The sequence below is a fragment of the Pseudorasbora parva genome, chromosome 12, assembly GCF_024679245.1.
Source record: "Pseudorasbora parva isolate DD20220531a chromosome 12, ASM2467924v1, whole genome shotgun sequence".
Lineage (NCBI taxonomy): Eukaryota > Metazoa > Chordata > Actinopteri > Cypriniformes > Gobionidae > Pseudorasbora > Pseudorasbora parva.
In genome coordinates this window covers 369066-392500 of record NC_090183.1, presented here as the reverse complement: position 1 = coordinate 392500, position 23435 = coordinate 369066, and the positions used below count along the sequence as shown (strand labels likewise).

The window sequence follows — 23435 nt, the reverse complement described above, 5'->3', positions numbered from 1 at the left end:
TCAGGATATCCTCACGTGAGCAGCAGTGAGAGCCTCTCAGTGAGTTCTGACCTCAGCAGGTTCTCTGAAAGCCTCTGAACGTTTAGTCCTGATGTTGTTCAGCGGTGTGTGTGAGTGTGTGTGTGTGTGATTCCGGCTGCAGAGTCTCGGGGCCTCAGTACACTGCTGTCGTGTGTGTGTGTTCCAGTAATCTCACTGAGTTGTTGTTGTTGTTTCTAATGCTGCCTGTACTTTAGGATTGCTTGCTGCAGAAAGTAGGTATCCCAGAAGCCTTTGCTTGCCACCCAAACGTCACCTTTACCTTCATCTTCACCTTCACCTTCATCTTCACCTGTGGTCCTGCATGTCCCCGCGTGTCCCTCACATAATAAAGCCACTCTAGACCGTTAGAGCACACACACACACACACACATCTGTCCGCTTATCTCCTGCACACACACACATCTGTCCGCTCATCTCCTTCACACACACACACACACACACACACACACCTGTCCACTCATCTCCTGAACACACACACACACACATCTCTCCGCTCATCTCCTACACACACACACACACACACACACACACACACACACACACACACACACACACACACACACACACACACACACACACACACACATCTGTCTGCTCATCTCCTGCACACACATACACACATCTGTCCGCTCATCTCCTACACACACACACACACACACACACACACATCTGTGCATCACATGACCTGTGATGATGAGCAGTGACGTGGAGCTTCAGGAGGGTCTGTGTGTAATCATGCACAGCGGGTTCAGTGTGGCTGATGTGTGTGTGTGTGTGTGTGTGTGTGTGTGTGTTTAGGGGCCGTGTCTCAGGTGCTGGACAGTCTGGAGGAGATCCACGCTCTGACTGACTGCAGTGAGAAAGATCTGGACTTCCTGCACAGCGTCTTCCAGGACCAACATCTGCACACACTGCTGGATGTGAGTACACACACATGCACACACACACACACACTCACACTCACACTCACACTCTCCCTCACACACACACACGACACACACACACACAAACACACACACTCTGCCCACTGTCTAGACGCAAGTCAAATGTGCCGTCTTCAAAGCGGCTCAACTTTAGTTTCCATCATCATGATGTCACACATGTCTGTAAGAACCCTGCTGATGTCAGTGCTGAGCTGTGTGTGTGTGTCTGAAGTGTGTGTGAGAGAGAGAGAGAGAGAGAGAGAGAGAGAGAGAGAGCGAGAGAGCGAGAGAGAGAGAGAGAGATGATGTGTGTGGGCATGTTTTTGTGACATATGAGGACACAAATGTGTATAATGCCATGGGTATGACACAGGTATTACAGGAGAGGGTGAAATATGAGGACATTACCCATGGCCCCACTTTACAAAAGGCTTATAAATCACACAGGAGGAGTTTTTATGAGACAGTAAAAATGCAGAGTAGTGTGTGTGTGTGTGTGTGTGTCTTGTCTGTGTGTGTGTGTGTGTGTGTGTGTGTGTGTGTGTGTGTGTTTCTCTGTTTCTGGTCTCTGTGACTGATAAACTGTGTGTGTTTCAGCTGTATGACAAGATCAACACCCGCTCGTCGCCTCAGATCAGGAATCCTCCCAGCGACGCCGTCCAGAGAGCCAAAGAGGTCAGTCACACACACACATCACACACACATTACATGCACTACACACACTCTACACACACTCTACACACACACACACCTCTGATCACACCCGTGTTAATCTGTGGATGAGTAAACCCTTGTGTGTCAGCGAGAGGTGCCTGCTCAGCACAGAAGTCTGATGGTAATAAATAAAAACAGTGAGTGATCCAATATAACAGAAAATAAACATGTGATGATAAAAAGTAAAACTGAGAAAATTATTCAATACACTAATACGGCAATAACATTATGACCACCTTCCTAATATGTGTCGGTCCCCCTTTTGCTATCCTATTATTATCATTATTAGAGGCCAAGCACCGAAGGTGCGGAGGCACCTATTGAAATCGTTAGTGTTCCTATTATTAGGGGCCAAGCACCGAAGGTGCGGAGGCACCTATTGAAATCGTTAGTGTTCCTATTATTAGGGGCCAAGCACCGAAGGTGCGGAGGCACCTATTGAAATCGTTAGTGTTCCTATTATTATTCTGCTTCTTCTTCTTCTTTTTCCGCCATAGGAGTCTCTGGCAGCCCATAGAACCGTATGGTAAAAAGTTGTGAAATTTGGCACACTCATAGAGGCCAGTCTGAGCTGTCACTATAGCAAATTTGGTGCCTCTAACTCAATCCCTCTAGCGCCACCACCTGTCCAAAGTTTCACTCATATTTATGCTTATAACTTTTGACCCCTAAGGGCTAGAAACAAAATTCTTTTTTCATCGGATTCCTTGGCTCAAGCCGATTCGATTTCACCCTATGATGTCATTTTCCGGTATGCAAATTTTCCCGCCATTTTGAATTTTCTGAAAAACCTACTTTTTCGAACTCCTCCTAGGCCGTTGCTCCGATTTTCACGAAAATTGAAACAGATCATCTTCAGAGCATGTTGACAAAAAGTTATGGAATTCAAGTTGATTCGTCCAATCGTTTTCAATAAACGCACAAACAAATTTTACGTGGAGGTTGCAAAAACACACTAAAGGCTATATCTCCGCAACGCTTTATCGTATTCAAACCAACCTTGGTACATGTCATCACAAGCATGACTTGAAGCAACATGCAGCGTTTCGGCGCAGCGCCACCTACCTGTCCGGAGATACGAAAAATGCCTATTTTGGCTTATAACTTCTGAACCGTTTATCCAAAAATCATAAAATTGGTCTCATTAGATTCAGGGCGTCATGCCGAGTCGACTGATATCCAATTTTACCATGTCGGCCATTTTGGATGTCGGCCATTTTGAATTATGTGCAAAAATGCTGTATTTTATGAACGCATGAACAGATTGTTATGAAACTTGGTATGGGTCATCACCACGATGCCCTGAAGTAGCCTGAGAAGTTTCGAAACAGCGCCACCTAGTGGAGAATTTTTTTTTTCAAACGCTTATAACTTTGGGTGTGGTTGACATATTTTGATGGGAGTGTGTTTTTTGGTCTCCTGAATCCTTGCCGACTCCAACGATACCAGACTTGCCAGGTTTCGGCATATGGTTTGCGCAGAGTTGTAATTTAGTGCTTAAAAAACATTTGCTGATATCTTCGAAACCGCTAGTCCGATCGAGACGAAACCAGCCTCAGAAGTTCGGAAACATAGGTCGATAGCTATACGCTAATGCCCAAATCTCAAAATATTGATAGTAAGGGGTAGTAAAATCCAATCAAAGTCAGGTGTCAGTCATTTTTTACGTGTTTTTTCATATAAATGTCTATAACTCCAAAACAAAATGAGATATTTTCACCAAACTTGACACACATATGTATGGGCTCACTATGAGGACACATAAAAAAATTGGTGGGATTGTGCCTCTTGGTGGCGCTATAATAAAACAAAACATGAAATTCCCATTGACTTCAATGCAGTATTACGGTTTAAAATGCTAATGCTATAATTTAAGAATGCACTAGTGTATCATTACAAAACTCGGTATGTGTCTTCCGCTCTATGTCCCGAACATATTCAAAAAGTTTCGGGGCAGCGCCACCTTGTGGTCAAAAGTTGTAATAAAATGTACAAAAATGCTAATAACTTTTGATTAAATTAGCCTATTGTAATGAGACTGGTCATAATACATTCATTGGCTCATGCCGAGAAGATAGATACCAATTTTGCCATATTTTGCAAACATATCTGTGCTCCATCTTGTTATTTGTTAAAAATCTACTTTTTCAAACTCATCCTAGACCGTTTGTCCGATTTTCACCAAAATTGATCCGTATCGTCTTCAGACCATGCTGACAAATAGTTATGGATTTCGGATTGATAGACAAAACAGTTTTCATATACCACTGCAACAGAGTTGAGCCATGATGCAAAAATTACTCTTGAGGCTGTATCTCTGCAATGCTTTGACATATTGACACCAAACTTTGCATGTGTCATTGTCATCTCAATCTGACTAAACCACATCAGTTTCGTAACAGTGACACCTATTGGTCGAAAGTGATAAACCATTAAACCATTATTATTGACTGTATTTAAAATTTGACTGCTATTTTGCCTAAAATCAACTTAATAGGTCCTTAATGGCTCATTGTTGCAGTTGGCTTGAGACTTCCAGCCATGCTGGCATGTCTTGTCTTCTTCTTTGCGCTTGGCCCCGATAATGGCTGCTTGCAGCTATATTTAGGGGCCAAGCACCGAAGGTGCGGAGGCACCTATTGAAATTGTTAGTGTTCCTATTATTATTATTCTGCTTCTTCTTCTTCTTCTTCTTCTTTTTCTTTTTCTTCCGCCATAGGAGTCTCTGGCAGCCCATAGAACCGTATGGTAAAAAGTTGTGAAATTTGGCACACTCATAGAGGCCAGTCTGAGCTGTCACTATAGCAAATTTGGTGCCTCTAACTCAATCCCTCTAGCGCCACCACCTGTCCAAAGTTTCACTCATATTTATGCTTATAACTTTTGACCCCTAAGGGCTAGAAACAAAATTCTTTTTTCATCGGATTCCTTGGCTCAAGCCGATTCGATTTCACCCTATGATGTCATTTTCCGGTATGCAAATTTTCCCGCCATTTTGAATTTTCTGAAAAACCTACTTTTTCGAACTCCTCCTAGGCCGTTGCTCCGATTTTCACGAAAATTGAAACAGATCATCTTCAGAGCATGTTGACAAAAAGTTATGGAATTCAAGTTGATTCGTCCAATCGTTTTCAATAAACGCACAAACAAATTTTACGTGGAGGTTGCAAAAACACACTAAAGGCTATATCTCCGCAACGCTTTATCGTATTCAAACCAACCTTGGTACATGTCATCACAAGCATGACTTGAAGCAACATGCAGCGTTTCGGCGCAGCGCCACCTACCTGTCCGGAGATACGAAAAATGCCTATTTTGGCTTATAACTTCTGAACCGTTTATCCAAAAATCATAAAATTGGTCTCATTAGATTCAGGGCGTCATGCCGAGTCGACTGATATCCAATTTTACCATGTCGGCCATTTTGGATGTCGGCCATTTTGAATTATGTGCAAAAATGCTGTATTTTATGAACGCATGAACGGATTGTTATGAAACTTGGTATGGGTCATCACCACGATGCCCTGAAGTAGCCTGAGAAGTTTCGAAACAGCGCCACCTAGTGGAGAATTTTTTTTTTCAAACGCTTATAACTTTGGGTGTGGTTGACATATTTTGATGGGAGTGTGTTTTTTGGTCTCCTGAATCCTTGCCGACTCCAACGATACCAGACTTGCCAGGTTTCGGCATATGGTTTGCGCAGAGTTGTAATTTAGTGCTTAAAAAACATTTGCTGATATCTTCGAAACCGCTAGTCCGATCGAGACGAAACCAGCCTCAGAAGTTCGGAAACATAGGTCGATAGCTATACGCTAATGCCCAAATCTCAAAATATTGATAGTAAGGGGTAGTAAAATCCAATCAAAGTCAGGTGTCAGTCATTTTTTACGTGTTTTTTCATATAAATGTCTATAACTCCAAAACAAAATGAAATATTTTCACCAAACTTGACACACATATGTATGGGCTCACTACGAGGACACATAAAAAAATTGGTGGGATTGTGCCTCTTGGTGGCGCTATAATAAAACAAAACATGAAATTCCCATTGACTTCAATGCAGTATTACGGTTTAAAATGCTAATGCTATAATTTAAGAATGCACTAGTGTATCGTTACAAAACTCGGTATGTGTCTTCCGCTCTATGTCCCGAAGATATTCAAAAAGTTTCGGGGCAGCGCCACCTTGTGCTCAAAAGTTGTAATAAAATGTACAAAAATGCTAATAACTTTTGATTAAATTAGCCTATTGTAATGAGACTGGTCATAATACATTCATTGGCTCATGCCGAGAAGATAGATACCAATTTTGCCATATTTTGCAAACATATCTGTGCTCCATCTTGTTATTTGTTAAAAATCTACTTTTTCAAACTCATCCTAGACCGTTTGTCCGATTTTCACCAAAATTGATCCGTATCGTCTTCAGACCATGCTGACAAATAGTTATGGATTTCGGATTGATAGACAAAACAGTTTTCATATACCACTGCAACAGAGTTGAGCCATGATGCAAAAATTACTCTTGAGGCTGTATCTCTGCAATGCTTTGACATATTGACACCAAACTTTGCATGTGTCATTGTCATCTCAATCTGACTAAACCACATCAGTTTCGTAACAGTGACACCTATTGGTCGAAAGTGATAAACCATTAAACCATTATTATTGACTGTATTTAAAATTTGACTGCTATTTTGCCTAAAATCAACTTAATAGGTCCTTAATGGCTCATTGTTGCAGTTGGCTTGAGACTTCCAGCCATGCTGGCATGTCTTGTCTTCTTCTTTGCGCTTGGCCCCGATAATGGCTGCTTGTTATTATTCTGCTTCTTCCGCCATAGGAGTCTCTGGCAGCCCATAGAACCGTATGGTAAAAAGTTGTGAAATTTGGCACACTCATAGAGGCCAGTCTGAGCTGTCACTATAGCAAATTTGGTGCCTCTAACTCAATCCCTCTAGCGCCACCACCTGTCCAAAGTTTCACTCATATTTATGCTTATAACTTTTGACCCCTAAGGGCTAGAAACAAAATTCTTTTTTCATCGGATTCCTTGGCTCAAGCCGATTCGATTTCACCCTATGATGTCATTTTCCGGTATGCAAATTTTCCCGCCATTTTGAATTTTCTGAAAAACCTACTTTTTCGAACTCCTCCTAGGCCGTTGCTCCGATTTTCACGAAAATTGAAACAGATCATCTTCAGAGCATGTTGACAAAAAGTTATGGAATTCAAGTTGATTCGTCCAATCGTTTTCAATAAACGCACAAACAAATTTTACGTGGAGGTTGCAAAAACACACTAAAGGCTATATCTCCGCAACGCTTTATCGTATTCAAACCAACCTTGGTACATGTCATCACAAGCATGACTTGAAGCAACATGCAGCGTTTCGGCGCAGCGCCACCTACCTGTCCGGAGATACGAAAAATGCCTATTTTGGCTTATAACTTCTGAACCGTTTATCCAAAAATCATAAAATTGGTCTCATTAGATTCAGGGCGTCATGCCGAGTCGACTGATATCCAATTTTACCATGTCGGCCATTTTGGATGTCGGCCATTTTGAATTATGTGCAAAAATGCTGTATTTTATGAACGCATGAACAGATTGTTATGAAACTTGGTATGGGTCATCACCACGATGCCCTGAAGTAGCCTGAGAAGTTTCGAAACAGCGCCACCTAGTGGAGAATTTTTTTTTTCAAACGCTTATAACTTTGGGTGTGGTTGACATATTTTGATGGAAGTGTGTTTTTTGGTCTCCTGAATCCTTGCCGACTCCAACGATACCAGACTTGCCAGGTTTCGGCATATGGTTTGCGCAGAGTTGTAATTTAGTGCTTAAAAAACATTTGCTGATATCTTCGAAACCGCTAGTCCGATCGAGACGAAACCAGCCTCAGAAGTTCGGAAACATAGGTCGATAGCTATACGCTAATGCCCAAATCTCAAAATATTGATAGTAAGGGGTAGTAAAATCCAATCAAAGTCAGGTGTCAGTCCTTTTTTACGTGTTTTTTCATATAAATGTCTATAACTCCAAAACAAAATGAGATATTTTCACCAAACTTGACACACTTATGTATGGGCTCACTATGAGGACACATAAAAAAATTGGTGGGATTGTGCCTCTTGGTGGCGCTATAATAAAACAAAACATGAAATTCCCATTGACTTCAATGCAGTATTATGGTTTAAAATGCCAATGCTATAATTTACGAATGCATTAGCGTATCGTTACAAAACTCGGTATGTGTCTTCCGCTCCATGTCCTGAAGATACTCAAAAAGTTTCGGGGTAGCGCCACCTTGTGGTCAAAAGTTGTAATAAAATGTACAAAAATGCTAATAACTTTTGATTAAATTAGCCTATTGTAATGAGACTGGTCATAATACATTCATTGGCTCATGCCGAGAAGATAGATACCAATTTTGCCATATTTTGCAAACATATCTGTGCTCCATCTTGTTATTTGTTAAAAATCTACTTTTTCAAACTCATCCTAGACCGTTTGTCCGATTTTCACCAAAATTGATCCGTATCGTCTTCAGACCATGCTGACAAATAGTTATGGATTTCGGATTGATAGACAAAACAGTTTTCATATACCACTGCAACAGAGTTGAGCCATGATGCAAAAATTACTCTTGAGGCTGTATCTCTGCAATGCTTTGACATATTGACACCAAACTTTGCATGTGTCATTGTCATCTCAATCTGACTAAACCACATCAGTTTCGTAACAGTGACACCTATTGGTCGAAAGTGATAAACCATTAAACCATTATTATTGACTGTATTTAAAATTTGACTGCTATTTTGCCTAAAATCAACTTAATAGGTCCTTAATGGCTCATTGTTGCAGTTGGCTTGAGACTTCCAGCCATGCTGGCATGTCTTGTCTTCTTCTTTGCGCTTGGCCCCGATAATGGCTGCTTGTTAGGGGCCAAGCACCGAAGGTGCGGAGGCACCTATTGAAATTGTTAGTGTTCCTATTATTATTATTCTGCTTCTTCTTCTTCTTCTTCTTCTTCTTCCGCCATAGGAGTCTCTGGCAGCCCATAGAACCGTATGGTAAAAAGTTGTGAAATTTGGCACACTCATAGAGGCCAGTCTGAGCTGTCACTATAGCAAATTTGGTGCCTCTAACTCAATCCCTCTAGCGCCACCACCTGTCCAAAGTTTCACTCATATTTATGCTTATAACTTTTGACCCCTAAGGGCTAGAAACAAAATTCTTTTTTCATCGGATTCCTTGGCTCAAGCCGATTCGATTTCACCCTATGATGTCATTTTCCGGTATGCAAATTTTCCCGCCATTTTGAATTTTCTGAAAAACCTACTTTTTCGAACTCCTCCTAGGCCGTTGCTCCGATTTTCACGAAAATTGAAACAGATCATCTTCAGAGCATGTTGACAAAAAGTTATGGAATTCAAGTTGATTCGTCCAATCGTTTTCAATAAACGCACAAACAAATTTTACGTGGAGGTTGCAAAAACACACTAAAGGCTATATCTCCGCAACGCTTTATCGTATTCAAACCAACCTTGGTACATGTCATCACAAGCATGACTTGAAGCAACATGCAGCGTTTCGGCGCAGCGCCACCTACCTGTCCGGAGATACGAAAAATGCCTATTTTGGCTTATAACTTCTGAACCGTTTATCCAAAAATCATAAAATTGGTCTCATTAGATTCAGGGCGTCATGCCGAGTCGACTGATATCCAATTTTACCATGTCGGCCATTTTGGATGTCGGCCATTTTGAATTATGTGCAAAAATGCTGTATTTTATGAACGCATGAACAGATTGTTATGAAACTTGGTATGGGTCATCACCACGATGCCCTGAAGTAGCCTGAGAAGTTTCGAAACAGCGCCACCTAGTGGAGAATTTTTTTTTTCAAACGCTTATAACTTTGGGTGTGGTTGACATATTTTGATGGGAGTGTGTTTTTTGGTCTCCTGAATCCTTGCCGACTCCAACGATACCAGACTTGCCAGGTTTCAGCATATGGTTTGCGCAGAGTTGTAATTTAGTGCTTAAAAAACATTTGCTGATATCTTCGAAACCGCTAGTCCGATCGAGACGAAACCAGCCTCAGAAGTTCGGAAACATAGGTCGATAGCTATACGCTAATGCCCAAATCTCAAAATATTGATAGTAAGGGGTAGTAAAATCCAATCAAAGTCAGGTGTCAGTCATTTTTTACGTGTTTTTTCATATAAATGTCTATAACTCCAAAACAAAATGAGATATTTTCACCAAACTTGACACACATATGTATGGGCTCACTACGAGGACACATAAAAAAATTGGTGGGATTGTGCCTCTTGGTGGCGCTATAATAAAACAAAACATGAAATTCCCATTGACTTCAATGCAGTATTACGGTTTAAAATGCTAATGCTATAATTTAAGAATGCACTAGTGTATCATTACAAAACTCGGTATGTGTCTTCCGCTCTATGTCCCGAAGATATTCAAAAAGTTTCGGGGCAGCGCCACCTTGTGGTCAAAAGTTGTAATAAAATGTACAAAAATGCTAATAACTTTTGATTAAATTAGCCTATTGTAATGAGACTGGTCATAATACATTCATTGGCTCATGCCGAGAAGATAGATACCAATTTTGCCATATTTTGCAAACATATCTGTGCTCCATCTTGTTATTTGTTAAAAATCTACTTTTTCAAACTCATCCTAGACCGTTTGTCCGATTTTCACCAAAATTGATCCGTATCGTCTTCAGACCATGCTGACAAATACTTATGGATTTCGGATTGATAGACAAAACAGTTTTCATATACCACTGCAACAGAGTTGAGCCATGATGCAAAAATTACTCTTGAGGCTGTATCTCTGCAATGCTTTGACATATTGACACCAAACTTTGCATGTGTCATTGTCATCTCAATCTGACTAAACCACATCAGTTTCGTAACAGTGACACCTATTGGTCGAAAGTGATAAACCATTAAACCATTATTATTGACTGTATTTAAAATTTGACTGCTATTTTGCCTAAAATCAACTTAATAGGTCCTTAATGGCTCATTGTTGCAGTTGGCTTGAGACTTCCAGCCATGCTGGCATGTCTTGTCTTCTTCTTTGCGCTTGGCCCCGATAATGGCTGCTTGCAGCTATATTTAGGGGCCAAGCACCGAAGGTGCGGAGGCACCTATTGAAATCGTTAGTGTTCCTATTATTATTCTGCTTCTTCTTCTTCTTCTTTTTCCGCCATAGGAGTCTCTGGCAGCCCATAGAACCGTATGGTAAAAAGTTGTGAAATTTGGCACACTCATAGAGGCCAGTCTGAGCTGTCACTATAGCAAATTTGGTGCCTCTAACTCAATCCCTCTAGCGCCACCACCTGTCCAAAGTTTCACTCATATTTATGCTTATAACTTTTGACCCCTAAGGGCTAGAAACAAAATTCTTTTTTCATCGGATTCCTTGGCTCAAGCCGATTCGATTTCACCCTATGATGTCATTTTCCGGTATGCAAATTTTCCCGCCATTTTGAATTTTCTGAAAAACCTACTTTTTCGAACTCCTCCTAGGCCGTTGCTCCGATTTTCACGAAAATTGAAACAGATCATCTTCAGAGCATGTTGACAAAAAGTTATGGAATTCAAGTTGATTCGTCCAATCGTTTTCAATAAACGCACAAACAAATTTTACGTGGAGGTTGCAAAAACACACTAAAGGCTATATCTCCGCAACGCTTTATCGTATTCAAACCAACCTTGGTACATGTCATCACAAGCATGACTTGAAGCAACATGCAGCGTTTCGGCGCAGCGCCACCTACCTGTCCGGAGATACGAAAAATGCCTATTTTGGCTTATAACTTCTGAACCGTTTATCCAAAAATCATAAAATTGGTCTCATTAGATTCAGGGCGTCATGCCGAGTCGACTGATATCCAATTTTACCATGTCGGCCATTTTGGATGTCGGCCATTTTGAATTATGTGCAAAAATGCTGTATTTTATGAACGCATGAACAGATTGTTATGAAACTTGGTATGGGTCATCACCACGATGCCCTGAAGTAGCCTGAGAAGTTTCGAAACAGCGCCACCTAGTGGAGAATTTTTTTTTTCAAACGCTTATAACTTTGGGTGTGGTTGACATATTTTGATGGGAGTGTGTTTTTTGGTCTCCTGAATCCTTGCCGACTCCAACGATACCAGACTTGCCAGGTTTCGGCATATGGTTTGCGCAGAGTTGTAATTTAGTGCTTAAAAAACATTTGCTGATATCTTCGAAACCGCTAGTCCGATCGAGACGAAACCAGCCTCAGAAGTTCGGAAACATAGGTCGATAGCTATACGCTAATGCCCAAATCTCAAAATATTGATAGTAAGGGGTAGTAAAATCCAATCAAAGTCAGGTGTCAGTCATTTTTTACGTGTTTTTTCATATAAATGTCTATAACTCCAAAACAAAATGAAATATTTTCACCAAACTTGACACACATATGTATGGGCTCACTACGAGGACACATAAAAAAATTGGTGGGATTGTGCCTCTTGGTGGCGCTATAATAAAACAAAACATGAAATTCCCATTGACTTCAATGCAGTATTACGGTTTAAAATGCTAATGCTATAATTTAAGAATGCACTAGTGTATCGTTACAAAACTCGGTATGTGTCTTCCGCTCTATGTCCCGAAGATATTCAAAAAGTTTCGGGGCAGCGCCACCTTGTGGTCAAAAGTTGTAATAAAATGTACAAAAATGCTAATAACTTTTGATTAAATTAGCCTATTGTAATGAGACTGGTCATAATACATTCATTGGCTCATGCCGAGAAGATAGATACCAATTTTGCCATATTTTGCAAACATATCTGTGCTCCATCTTGTTATTTGTTAAAAATCTACTTTTTCAAACTCATCCTAGACCGTTTGTCCGATTTTCACCAAAATTGATCCGTATCGTCTTCAGACCATGCTGACAAATACTTATGGATTTCGGATTGATAGACAAAACAGTTTTCATATACCACTGCAACAGAGTTGAGCCATGATGCAAAAATTACTCTTGAGGCTGTATCTCTGCAATGCTTTGACATATTGACACCAAACTTTGCATGTGTCATTGTCATCTCAATCTGACTAAACCACATCAGTTTCGTAACAGTGACACCTATTGGTCGAAAGTGATAAACCATTAAACCATTATTATTGACTGTATTTAAAATTTGACTGCTATTTTGCCTAAAATCAACTTAATAGGTCCTTAATGGCTCATTGTTGCAGTTGGCTTGAGACTTCCAGCCATGCTGGCATGTCTTGTCTTCTTCTTTGCGCTTGGCCCCGATAATGGCTGCTTGCAGCTATATTTAGGGGCCAAGCACCGAAGGTGCGGAGGCACCTATTGAAACCGTTGTCGCACTTTCTTCTTCCGCCATGGAGGTCTATGGCAGCCCATAGAACCGATTGCGGGAAAGTTGTAACGATTTGACATTCTGATAGAGGGCAGTCCCAACATTAAATACACCAATTTTGGTGTCTCCAACTCAATCCCTCTAGCGCCACCACCTGTCCAAAGTTGCACTCATGTTTATGCTAATAACTTTTGAACCTTAAGGGCTAGAAACAAAATTCTTGTTTCCTCAGATTTCTGAGCTCCTGCCAATCCGAAAGCACCCTATGACGTCATTTCCGACATTATATGTTTCCCGCCATTTTGAATTTCCCCAAAATCCTACTTTTGCGAACTCGTCCTAGACTGTTCGTCCGATTTGCATGAAAATTGAACCAGATCATCTTCAGCCAGTGTCGACAAAAAGTTATGGAATTCAAGTTGATTCGTCAAATCTTTTCCGTTAAACGCGCAAACAAATTTTACGTAGCGCTTGCAAAAACAGACGTATGGCTGTATCTCCGCAACGCTTTATCGTATTCAGACCAAACTTGGTACATGTTGGCACAAGCATGTCTTGAGGCAACCTGCTGCGTTTCGGCGCAGCGCCACCTACTGGCCCGGAGATAGGAAAAATGGCTATTTTTGCTTTTTTTTGCTGAACCGTTTGCCCAAAAATCACAAAAGTGGTCTCGTCAGATTCGAGACGTCATGCCGAGTCGACTGATGTCCAATTTTACCATGTCGGCCATTTTGGCTGTCGGCCATCTTGAATTATGTGCCAAAATGCTGTATTTTATGAACGCATGAACGGATTGTTACGAAACTCGGCATGGGTCATCACCACGATGCCCTGAAGTAGCCTGAGAAGTTTCGAAACAGCGCCACCTAGTTGAGATTTTTTTTAAAAAGTGCTTATAACTTTGGGTGTGGTTGACTTATTTTCACGGGACTCATCTCCTTAGACTCCTGAATCGTTGCCGAGTCCAACGATACCACACTTGCCAGGTTTCTGCGTATGGTTTGTGCACCGTTGTAATTTAGCGCTTTAAGAAAATTAGCCGATATCTTCGAAACCACTGGTCCGATCGAGACGAAACCAGCGTCAGAAGTTCGGAAACATAGGTCGCTAGGCACAGTCGTGAGGCCAAATCTCAAAATTTTGATAGTAAGGGGTAGTAAAATCCAATCAAAGTCAGGCGTCAGGCTGAAACCCTATTGGAACTGTTCATTTCCCCATGATGCATCATTTTCCAGCTAAAACTGCTCGGGCAGACCAAACCGTAAGTCGTAGAGACTTGAAACTTTCAGGGCTGGTAGTACTCACAACCACTGCAGACGTCACCGAAGCCCGCCCCGATCGGCCTGACGGGGGCGCTACAGCGATCAAAAGTACGAAACGGCGACCAAAAGTACGAAACGGCTCATAACTCCTCAACCGTAAGGCTTAGCCTCGAGTGTCTTATATTGCTGGAATCCTTGGCTCGAGACGGACAAAATGCATATCTCGGATTTGCTCGCCCTTCAGGCGCCAATTTCGAGATATTTTAGGTTTTTTGTAAAACCTACTTTTGCAAATTACTCCCAGCTTATTTGACTGATCGGAACCAAACCACTGCAGAAATGTTCTCTGGAGAGAGACTATCAATAATTATAAAAAAAAAAAAACATTTTGATTTATGGTTGCTAAGGGGAGCCAAAATGTTTGATGTGACAGGGACCTTATTTAATAAAATGGCTATAACTTGTGAACAGAACGAGATATTTCCACCAAACTAAGGTCACGTGTGAGTGAGATCAGTCTGAGATTACATGAAAAAAATCGCAACGATTGATCACTTGGTGGCGCTATAACAGGGGAAAAACTCATGAAACTGGCAATATACGCACCCAAACATTAGTCAGATGAAAATGGGCATTCATTGTCTTTATCCTTGGTGCCATGATAGTCCATGAGGACAATGGCGTATCACAAACAAAGCATACTTCATTGGCGCAATGCCCTGAAGGAGCCTGAGAATTTTCAAGCCAGTGTTTTTCACAGTATTCACCTCATTAGACTCCTGAATCCTTGCCGAGTCCAATAATACCAAACATTCCTGGTTTCACCTTATGGTTTGTAAAAAGGTGTACTTTAGCACCTAAAAAACCTTTGCGAATATAGGAAACAGTTAGTCCAATTAAAACAAAACCACAATAGGAAATTCTGAATACTTACATAGGTCAATAGCTAAACAATAATGACCAAAACAAAGCCAAAATTTTGGAAGAAAAAAAAAATCCAATCAATGCAGCCCATGCTCTCAAATATATTTTGCTATAACTTTAAAAGAAAATTAGATATTTACAACAAATTTGACATATATTTATGGACCCCTTTGAGGACACCTAAAAAAGCTATGATATTATATTTTTCCTTAGTTAATTTACCCATGAATGCTCTTTCCCATCTATGATCTAAGTTTATTTGTTTATTTGGATTCCCATTAGCCAATACCTAGGCAGTGACTACTCTTCCTGAGGTCCCAAAAAGTAAAAAATACAAAACTACATTGAAGCTGCAAGAGGAATAAAAGGGTCCTCGCAACTGTGCCACCACTACCTTGTGGTTGTAGGAACACAGAGCACGGTGGGCAATATGCATTTAAGTATATAAAAATAGGAGGACTATATCAATCATTTGTATTTACCACACTTCCTGCTACTGGGCTGTACTCTGATCAGAGGGTGGACCTGTGCCAGGACATGACCAATGCATCCCTGAAATGTCTGAAGAGAGTGTGTCAATTAAACTCTGCCCTGTAAATGCAGACTCGAAAAGACATCCTTATAAACCTGTCTCCGGCACGACAACTCTAATCTATCAAATGATCTTACGAATATCTATTTATCTAATATGACTTCTGAACTGTAATGTTGCCAGTTTAAAAGGTAAAAAATAATCATACACTGTTATACGCAAAATAATAATCATACACTGTTTGTTCGTCGGCCAGAGGAGAACTCGCACCCCGACTTAGCCTGGTTTCTCCCAAGATTTTTTTATCTCCATCCTGGCCCTGAAGGAGTTTTGGTTCCTTGCCACCGTTGCCTTTGGCTTGGCTTGCTCAGTTGGGGACACCTAAATTTCAACTATATTACTGATCTGCCCGCATTGACACTACATGATAATTGAAATTAGCTGGATAACATCACCAGTTTCAACAGAGCAGTTGTACAAAATCTGTTGCATTATTTTCCTGTTAAAACTGTGAAGCTGCTTTGAAACTGGACTTGTTAAAAGTGCTATATAAATAAAGGCTAGTGGCACTATGAATAACTAAAATTTTGCCGAAACATCAGACTTTGTCAGGATACCACGGACATGTTCAACAAAACTCAAGATCTTTGAAATTTAACATCATTAAGTCTATTAACTATTAGACTGACCAAATATGATGTTGTTTTGGTTCAATCTTAATAAGTAGTTAATCATAATTTACTCTTGCCCACAGGTGACAATATAACTGACTAAATATTGACATGTAGACCAGCCATCAGTGCTCGGGCCCACAACAATAAAATGAAACATACAAATTCCATTAAATGTCCCTTCCTTTTAAAATTCATTTTACTTCTTAAAATATGTAATATCTAATAGTAGTTCATTCTATATTTTCATTCCGATCGAGACGAAACCAGCGCCGGAAGTTCGGAAACATAGGTCGATAGCTATACACTAATTCCCAAATGTCAAAATATTGATAGTAAGGGGTAGTAAAATCCAATCAAAGTCAGGTGTCAGTCATTTTTTACGTGTTTTTTTCATACAACTGTTTATAACTCCAAAACAAAATGAGATGTTTTCACCAAACTCGACACACATATGTATGGGCTCACTCTGAGGACATATAAAAAATGGTGGGATTGTGCCTCTTGGTGGCGCTATAATAGAACAAAACATGAAATTCCCATTGACTTCAATGCAGTATTAGGGTATAAAATGCATATGCTATACTTTACGAATGCATTAGTGTATAATTACAAAACTCAGTATGTGTCTTCCGCTCTATGTCCTGAAGGTACTCAAAAAGTTTTCGGGCAACGCCACCTTGTGGTCAAAAGTTGTAATAAAGTGTACAAAAATGCTAATAACTTTTGATTAAATTAGCCTATTGCAATGAGACTGGTTATAAATCATTCTATGGCTCATGCCGAGAACATAGATACCAATTTTTCCCATATTTGGCAAACCTCTCTCCCCTCTATCTTGTTACTGGTTAAAAACCTACTTTTTCAAACTCATCCTAGACCGTTTCTCCAATTTTCACCAAAATTAAATCGTATCGTCTCCAGACCATGTGAACAAATAATTATGGATTTCGTGTTTATTAGACAAAACAGCTGTATCTCTGCAATGCTTTGACATATTGACACCAAACTTTGCATGTGTCATTGTCTCCTCAATCTGACTACACCACATCAGTTTAGTAACAGTGCCACCTATTGGTCGAAAATGATAAACCATTAAATCATTATTATTGACTGTATTTAAAATTGTACTGCTTTTTTGCCTAAAATCAACTTAATAATTCTTTAATGGCTCATTGTTGCAGTTGGTTTGACACTTCCAGCCATGCTGGCATGTCTTGTCTTCTTCTTTGCGCTTGGCCCCGACAATTGCTGCTTGTTAGGGGCCAAGCACCGAAGGTGCGGAGGCACCTATTGAAATCGTTAGTGTTCCTATTATTAGGGGCCAAGCACCGAAGGTGCGGAGGCACCTATTGAAATCGTTAGTGTTCCTATTATTATTAGGGGCCAAGCACCGAAGGTGCGGAGGCACCTATTGAAATCGTTAGTGTTCCTATTATTAGGGGCCAAGCACCGAAGGTGCGGAGGCACCTATTGAAATTGTTAGTGTTCCTATTATTAGGGGCCAAGCACCGAAGGTGCGGAGGCACCTATTGAAATCGTTAGTGTTCCTATTATTAGGGGCCAAGCACCGAAGGTGCGGAGGCACCTATTGAAATCGTTAGTGTTCCTATTATTAGGGGCCAAGCACCGAAGGTGCGGAGGCACCTATTGAAACCGTTGTCGCACTTTCTTCTTCCGCCATGGAGGTCTATTTAGGGGCCAAGCACCGAAGGTGCGGAGGCACCTATTGAAATCGTTAGTGTTCCTATTATTATTCTGCTTCTTCTTCTTCTTCTTCTTCCGCCATAGGAGTCTCTGGCAGCCCATAGAACCGTATGGTAAAAAGTTGTGAAATTTGGCACACTCATAGAGGCCAGTCTGAGCTGTCACTATAGCAAATTTGGTGCCTCTAACTCAATCCCTCTAGCGCCACCACCTGTCCAAAGTTTCACTCATATTTATGCTTATAACTTTTGACCCCTAAGGGCTAGAAACAAAATTCTTTTTTCATCGGATTCCTTGGCTCAAGCCGATTCGATTTCACCCTATGATGTCATTTTCCGGTATGCAAATTTTCCCGCCATTTTGAATTTTCTGAAAAACCTACTTTTTCGAACTCCTCCTAGGCCGTTGCTCCGATTTTCACGAAAATTGAAACAGATCATCTTCAGAGCATGTTGACAAAAAGTTATGGAATTCAAGTTGATTCGTCCAATCGTTTTCAATAAACGCACAAACAAATTTTACGTGGAGGTTGCAAAAACACACTAAAGGCTATATCTCCGCAACGCTTTATCGTATTCAAACCAACCTTGGTACATGTCATCACAAGCATGACTTGAAGCAACATGCAGCGTTTCGGCGCAGCGCCACCTACCTGTCCGGAGATACGAAAAATGCCTATTTTGGCTTATAACTTCTGAACCGTTTATCCAAAAATCATAAAATTGGTCTCATTAGATTCAGGGCGTCATGCCGAGTCGACTGATATCCAATTTTACCATGTCGGCCATTTTGGATGTCGGCCATTTTGAATTATGTGCAAAAATGCTGTATTTTATGAACGCATGAACAGATTGTTATGAAACTTGGTATGGGTCATCACCACGATGCCCTGAAGTAGCCTGAGAAGTTTCGAAACAGCGCCACCTAGTGGAGAATTTTTTTTTTCAAACGCTTATAACTTTGGGTGTGGTTGACATATTTTGATGGGAGTGTGTTTTTTGGTCTCCTGAATCCTTGCCGACTCCAACGATACCAGACTTGCCAGGTTTCGGCATATGGTTTGCGCAGAGTTGTAATTTAGTGCTTAAAAAACATTTGCTGATATCTTCGAAACCGCTAGTCCGATCGAGACGAAACCAGCCTCAGAAGTTCGGAAACATAGGTCGATAGCTATACGCTAATGCCCAAATCTCAAAATATTGATAGTAAGGGGTAGTAAAATCCAATCAAAGTCAGGTGTCAGTCATTTTTTACGTGTTTTTTCATATAAATGTCTATAACTCCAAAACAAAATGAAATATTTTCACCAAACTTGACACACATATGTATGGGCTCACTACGAGGACACATAAAAAAATTGGTGGGATTGTGCCTCTTGGTGGCGCTATAATAAAACAAAACATGAAATTCCCATTGACTTCAATGCAGTATTACGGTTTAAAATGCTAATGCTATAATTTAAGAATGCACTAGTGTATCGTTACAAAACTCGGTATGTGTCTTCCGCTCTATGTCCCGAAGATATTCAAAAAGTTTCGGGGCAGCGCCACCTTGTGGTCAAAAGTTGTAATAAAATGTACAAAAATGCTAATAACTTTTGATTAAATTAGCCTATTGTAATGAGACTGGTCATAATACATTCATTGGCTCATGCCGAGAAGATAGATACCAATTTTGCCATATTTTGCAAACATATCTGTGCTCCATCTTGTTATTTGTTAAAAATCTACTTTTTCAAACTCATCCTAGACCGTTTGTCCGATTTTCACCAAAATTGATCCGTATCGTCTTCAGACCATGCTGACAAATAGTTATGGATTTCGGATTGATAGACAAAACAGTTTTCATATACCACTGCAACAGAGTTGAGCCATGATGCAAAAATTACTCTTGAGGCTGTATCTCTGCAATGCTTTGACATATTGACACCAAACTTTGCATGTGTCATTGTCATCTCAATCTGACTAAACCACATCAGTTTCGTAACAGTGACACCTATTGGTCGAAAGTGATAAACCATTAAACCATTATTATTGACTGTATTTAAAATTTGACTGCTATTTTGCCTAAAATCAACTTAATAGGTCCTTAATGGCTCATTGTTGCAGTTGGCTTGAGACTTCCAGCCATGCTGGCATGTCTTGTCTTCTTCTTTGCGCTTGGCCCCGATAATGGCTGCTTGCAGCTATATTTATTATTCTGCTTCTTCTTCTTCTTCTTCCGCCATAGGAGTCTCTGGCAGCCCATAGAACCGTATGGTAAAAAGTTGTGAAATTTGGCACACTCATAGAGGCCAGTCTGAGCTGTCACTATAGCAAATTTGGTGCCTCTAACTCAATCCCTCTAGCGCCACCACCTGTCCAAAGTTTCACTCATATTTATGCTTATAACTTTTGACCCCTAAGGGCTAGAAACAATATTCTTTTTTCATCGGATTCCTTGGCTCAAGCCAATTCGATTTCACCCTATGATGTCATTTTCCGGTATGCAAATTTTCCCGCCATTTTGAATTTTCTGAAAAACCTACTTTTTCGAACTCCTCCTAGGCCGTTGCTCCGATTTTCACGAAAATTGAAACAGATCATCTTCAGAGCATGTTGACAAAAAGTTATGGAATTCAAGTTGATTCGTCCAATCGTTTTCAATAAACGCACAAACAAATTTTACGTGGAGGTTGCAAAAACACACTAAAGGCTATATCTCCGCAACGCTTTATCGTATTCAAACCAACCTTGGTACATGTCATCACAAGCATGACTTGAAGCAACATGCAGCGTTTCGGCGCAGCGCCACCTACCTGTCCGGAGATACGAAAAATGCCTATTTTGGCTTATAACTTCTGAACCGTTTATCCAAAAATCATAAAATTGGTCTCATTAGATTCAGGGCGTCATGCCGAGTCGACTGATATCCAATTTTACCATGTCGGCCATTTTGGATGTCGGCCATTTTGAATTATGTGCAAAAATGCTGTATTTTATGAACGCATGAACAGATTGTTATGAAACTTGGTATGGGTCATCACCACGATGCCCTGAAGTAGCCTGAGAAGTTTCGAAACAGCGCCACCTAGTGGAGAATTTTTTTTTTCAAACGCTTATAACTTTGGGTGTGGTTGACATATTTTGATGGGAGTGTGTTTTTTGGTCTCCTGAATCCTTGCCGACTCCAACGATACCAGACTTGCCAGGTTTCGGCATATGGTTTGCGCAGAGTTGTAATTTAGTGCTTAAAAAACATTTGCTGATATCTTCGAAACCGCTAGTCCGATCGAGACGAAACCAGCCTCAGAAGTTCGGAAACATAGGTCGATAGCTATACGCTAATGCCCAAATCTCAAAATATTGATAGTAAGGGGTAGTAAAATCCAATCAAAGTCAGGTGTCAGTCATTTTTTACGTGTTTTTTCATATAAATGTCTATAACTCCAAAACAAAATGAAATATTTTCACCAAACTTGACACACATATGTATGGGCTCACTACGAGGACACATAAAAAAATTGGTGGGATTGTGCCTCTTGGTGGCGCTATAATAAAACAAAACATGAAATTCCCATTGACTTCAATGCAGTATTACGGTTTAAAATGCTAATGCTATAATTTAAGAATGCACTAGTGTATCATTACAAAACTCGGTATGTGTCTTCCGCTCTATGTCCCGAAGATATTCAAAAAGTTTCGGGGCAGCGCCACCTTGTGGTCAAAAGTTGTAATAAAATGTACAAAAATGCTAATAACTTTTGATTAAATTAGCCTATTGTAATGAGACTGGTCATAATACATTCATTGGCTCATGCCGAGAAGATAGATACCAATTTTGCCATATTTTGCAAACATATCTGTGCTCCATCTTGTTATTTGTTAAAAATCTACTTTTTCAAACTCATCCTAGACCGTTTGTCCGATTTTCACCAAAATTGATCCGTATCGTCTTCAGACCATGCTGACAAATACTTATGGATTTCGGATTGATAGACAAAACAGTTTTCATATACCACTGCAACAGAGTTGAGCCATGATGCAAAAATTACTCTTGAGGCTGTATCTCTGCAATGCTTTGACATATTGACACCAAACTTTGCATGTGTCATTGTCATCTCAATCTGACTAAACCACATCAGTTTCGTAACAGTGACACCTATTGGTCGAAAGTGATAAACCATTAAACCATTATTATTGACTGTATTTAAAATTTGACTGCTATTTTGCCTAAAATCAACTTAATAGGTCCTTAATGGCTCATTGTTGCAGTTGGCTTGAGACTTCCAGCCATGCTGGCATGTCTTGTCTTCTTCTTTGCGCTTGGCCCCGATAATGGCTGCTTGCAGCTATATTTATTATTCTGCTTCTTCTTCTTCTTCTTCTTCTTCCGCCATAGGAGTCTCTGGCAGCCCATAGAACCGTATGGTAAAAAGTTGTGAAATTTGGCACACTCATAGAGGCCAGTCTGAGCTGTCACTATAGCAAATTTGGTGCCTCTAACTCAATCCCTCTAGCGCCACCACCTGTCCAAAGTTTCACTCATATTTATGCTTATAACTTTTGACCCCTAAGGGCTAGAAACAAAATTCTTTTTTCATCGGATTCCTTGGCTCAAGCCGATTCGATTTCACCCTATGATGTCATTTTCCGGTATGCAAATTTTCCCGCCATTTTGAATTTTCTGAAAAACCTACTTTTTCGAACTCCTCCTAGGCCGTTGCTCCGATTTTCACGAAAATTGAAACAGATCATCTTCAGAGCATGTTGACAAAAAGTTATGGAATTCAAGTTGATTCGTCCAATCGTTTTCAATAAACGCACAAACAAATTTTACGTGGAGGTTGCAAAAACACACTAAAGGCTATATCTCCGCAACGCTTTATCGTATTCAAACCAACCTTGGTACATGTCATCACAAGCATGACTTGAAGCAACATGCAGCGTTTCGGCGCAGCGCCACCTACCTGTCCGGAGATACGAAAAATGCCTATTTTGGCTTATAACTTCTGAACCGTTTATCCAAAAATCATAAAATTGGTCTCATTAGATTCAGGGCGTCATGCCGAGTCGACTGATATCCAATTTTACCATGTCGGCCATTTTGGATGTCGGCCATTTTGAATTATGTGCAAAAATGCTGTATTTTATGAACGCATGAACAGATTGTTATGAAACTTGGTATGGGTCATCACCACGATGCCCTGAAGTAGCCTGAGAAGTTTCGAAACAGCGCCACCTAGTGGAGAATTTTTTTTTTCAAACGCTTATAACTT

At 40.4% G+C, this 23435-nt stretch overlaps 1 protein-coding gene across 11 annotated transcripts in view; it reads left to right on the top strand.

Annotated features, from left to right (window-relative positions):
* The window catches only part of caskb (calcium/calmodulin-dependent serine protein kinase b), a 113873-nt gene that overhangs the window by 44362 nt on the left and 46076 nt on the right, over positions 1 to 23435 (top strand). For 9 of the 11 annotated variants that reach the window (XM_067458653.1, XM_067458658.1, XM_067458655.1 and 6 more), the window contains exons 11-13: positions 237 to 254; positions 841 to 962; positions 1563 to 1640. In XM_067458653.1, coding sequence (XP_067314754.1) covers positions 237 to 254; positions 841 to 962; positions 1563 to 1640 — 218 coding nt within the window. The remainder of the gene's footprint in view (positions 1 to 236; positions 255 to 840; positions 963 to 1562; positions 1641 to 23435) is intronic. The other 2 variants (XM_067458656.1, XM_067458663.1) reach the window with 1 other exon arrangement.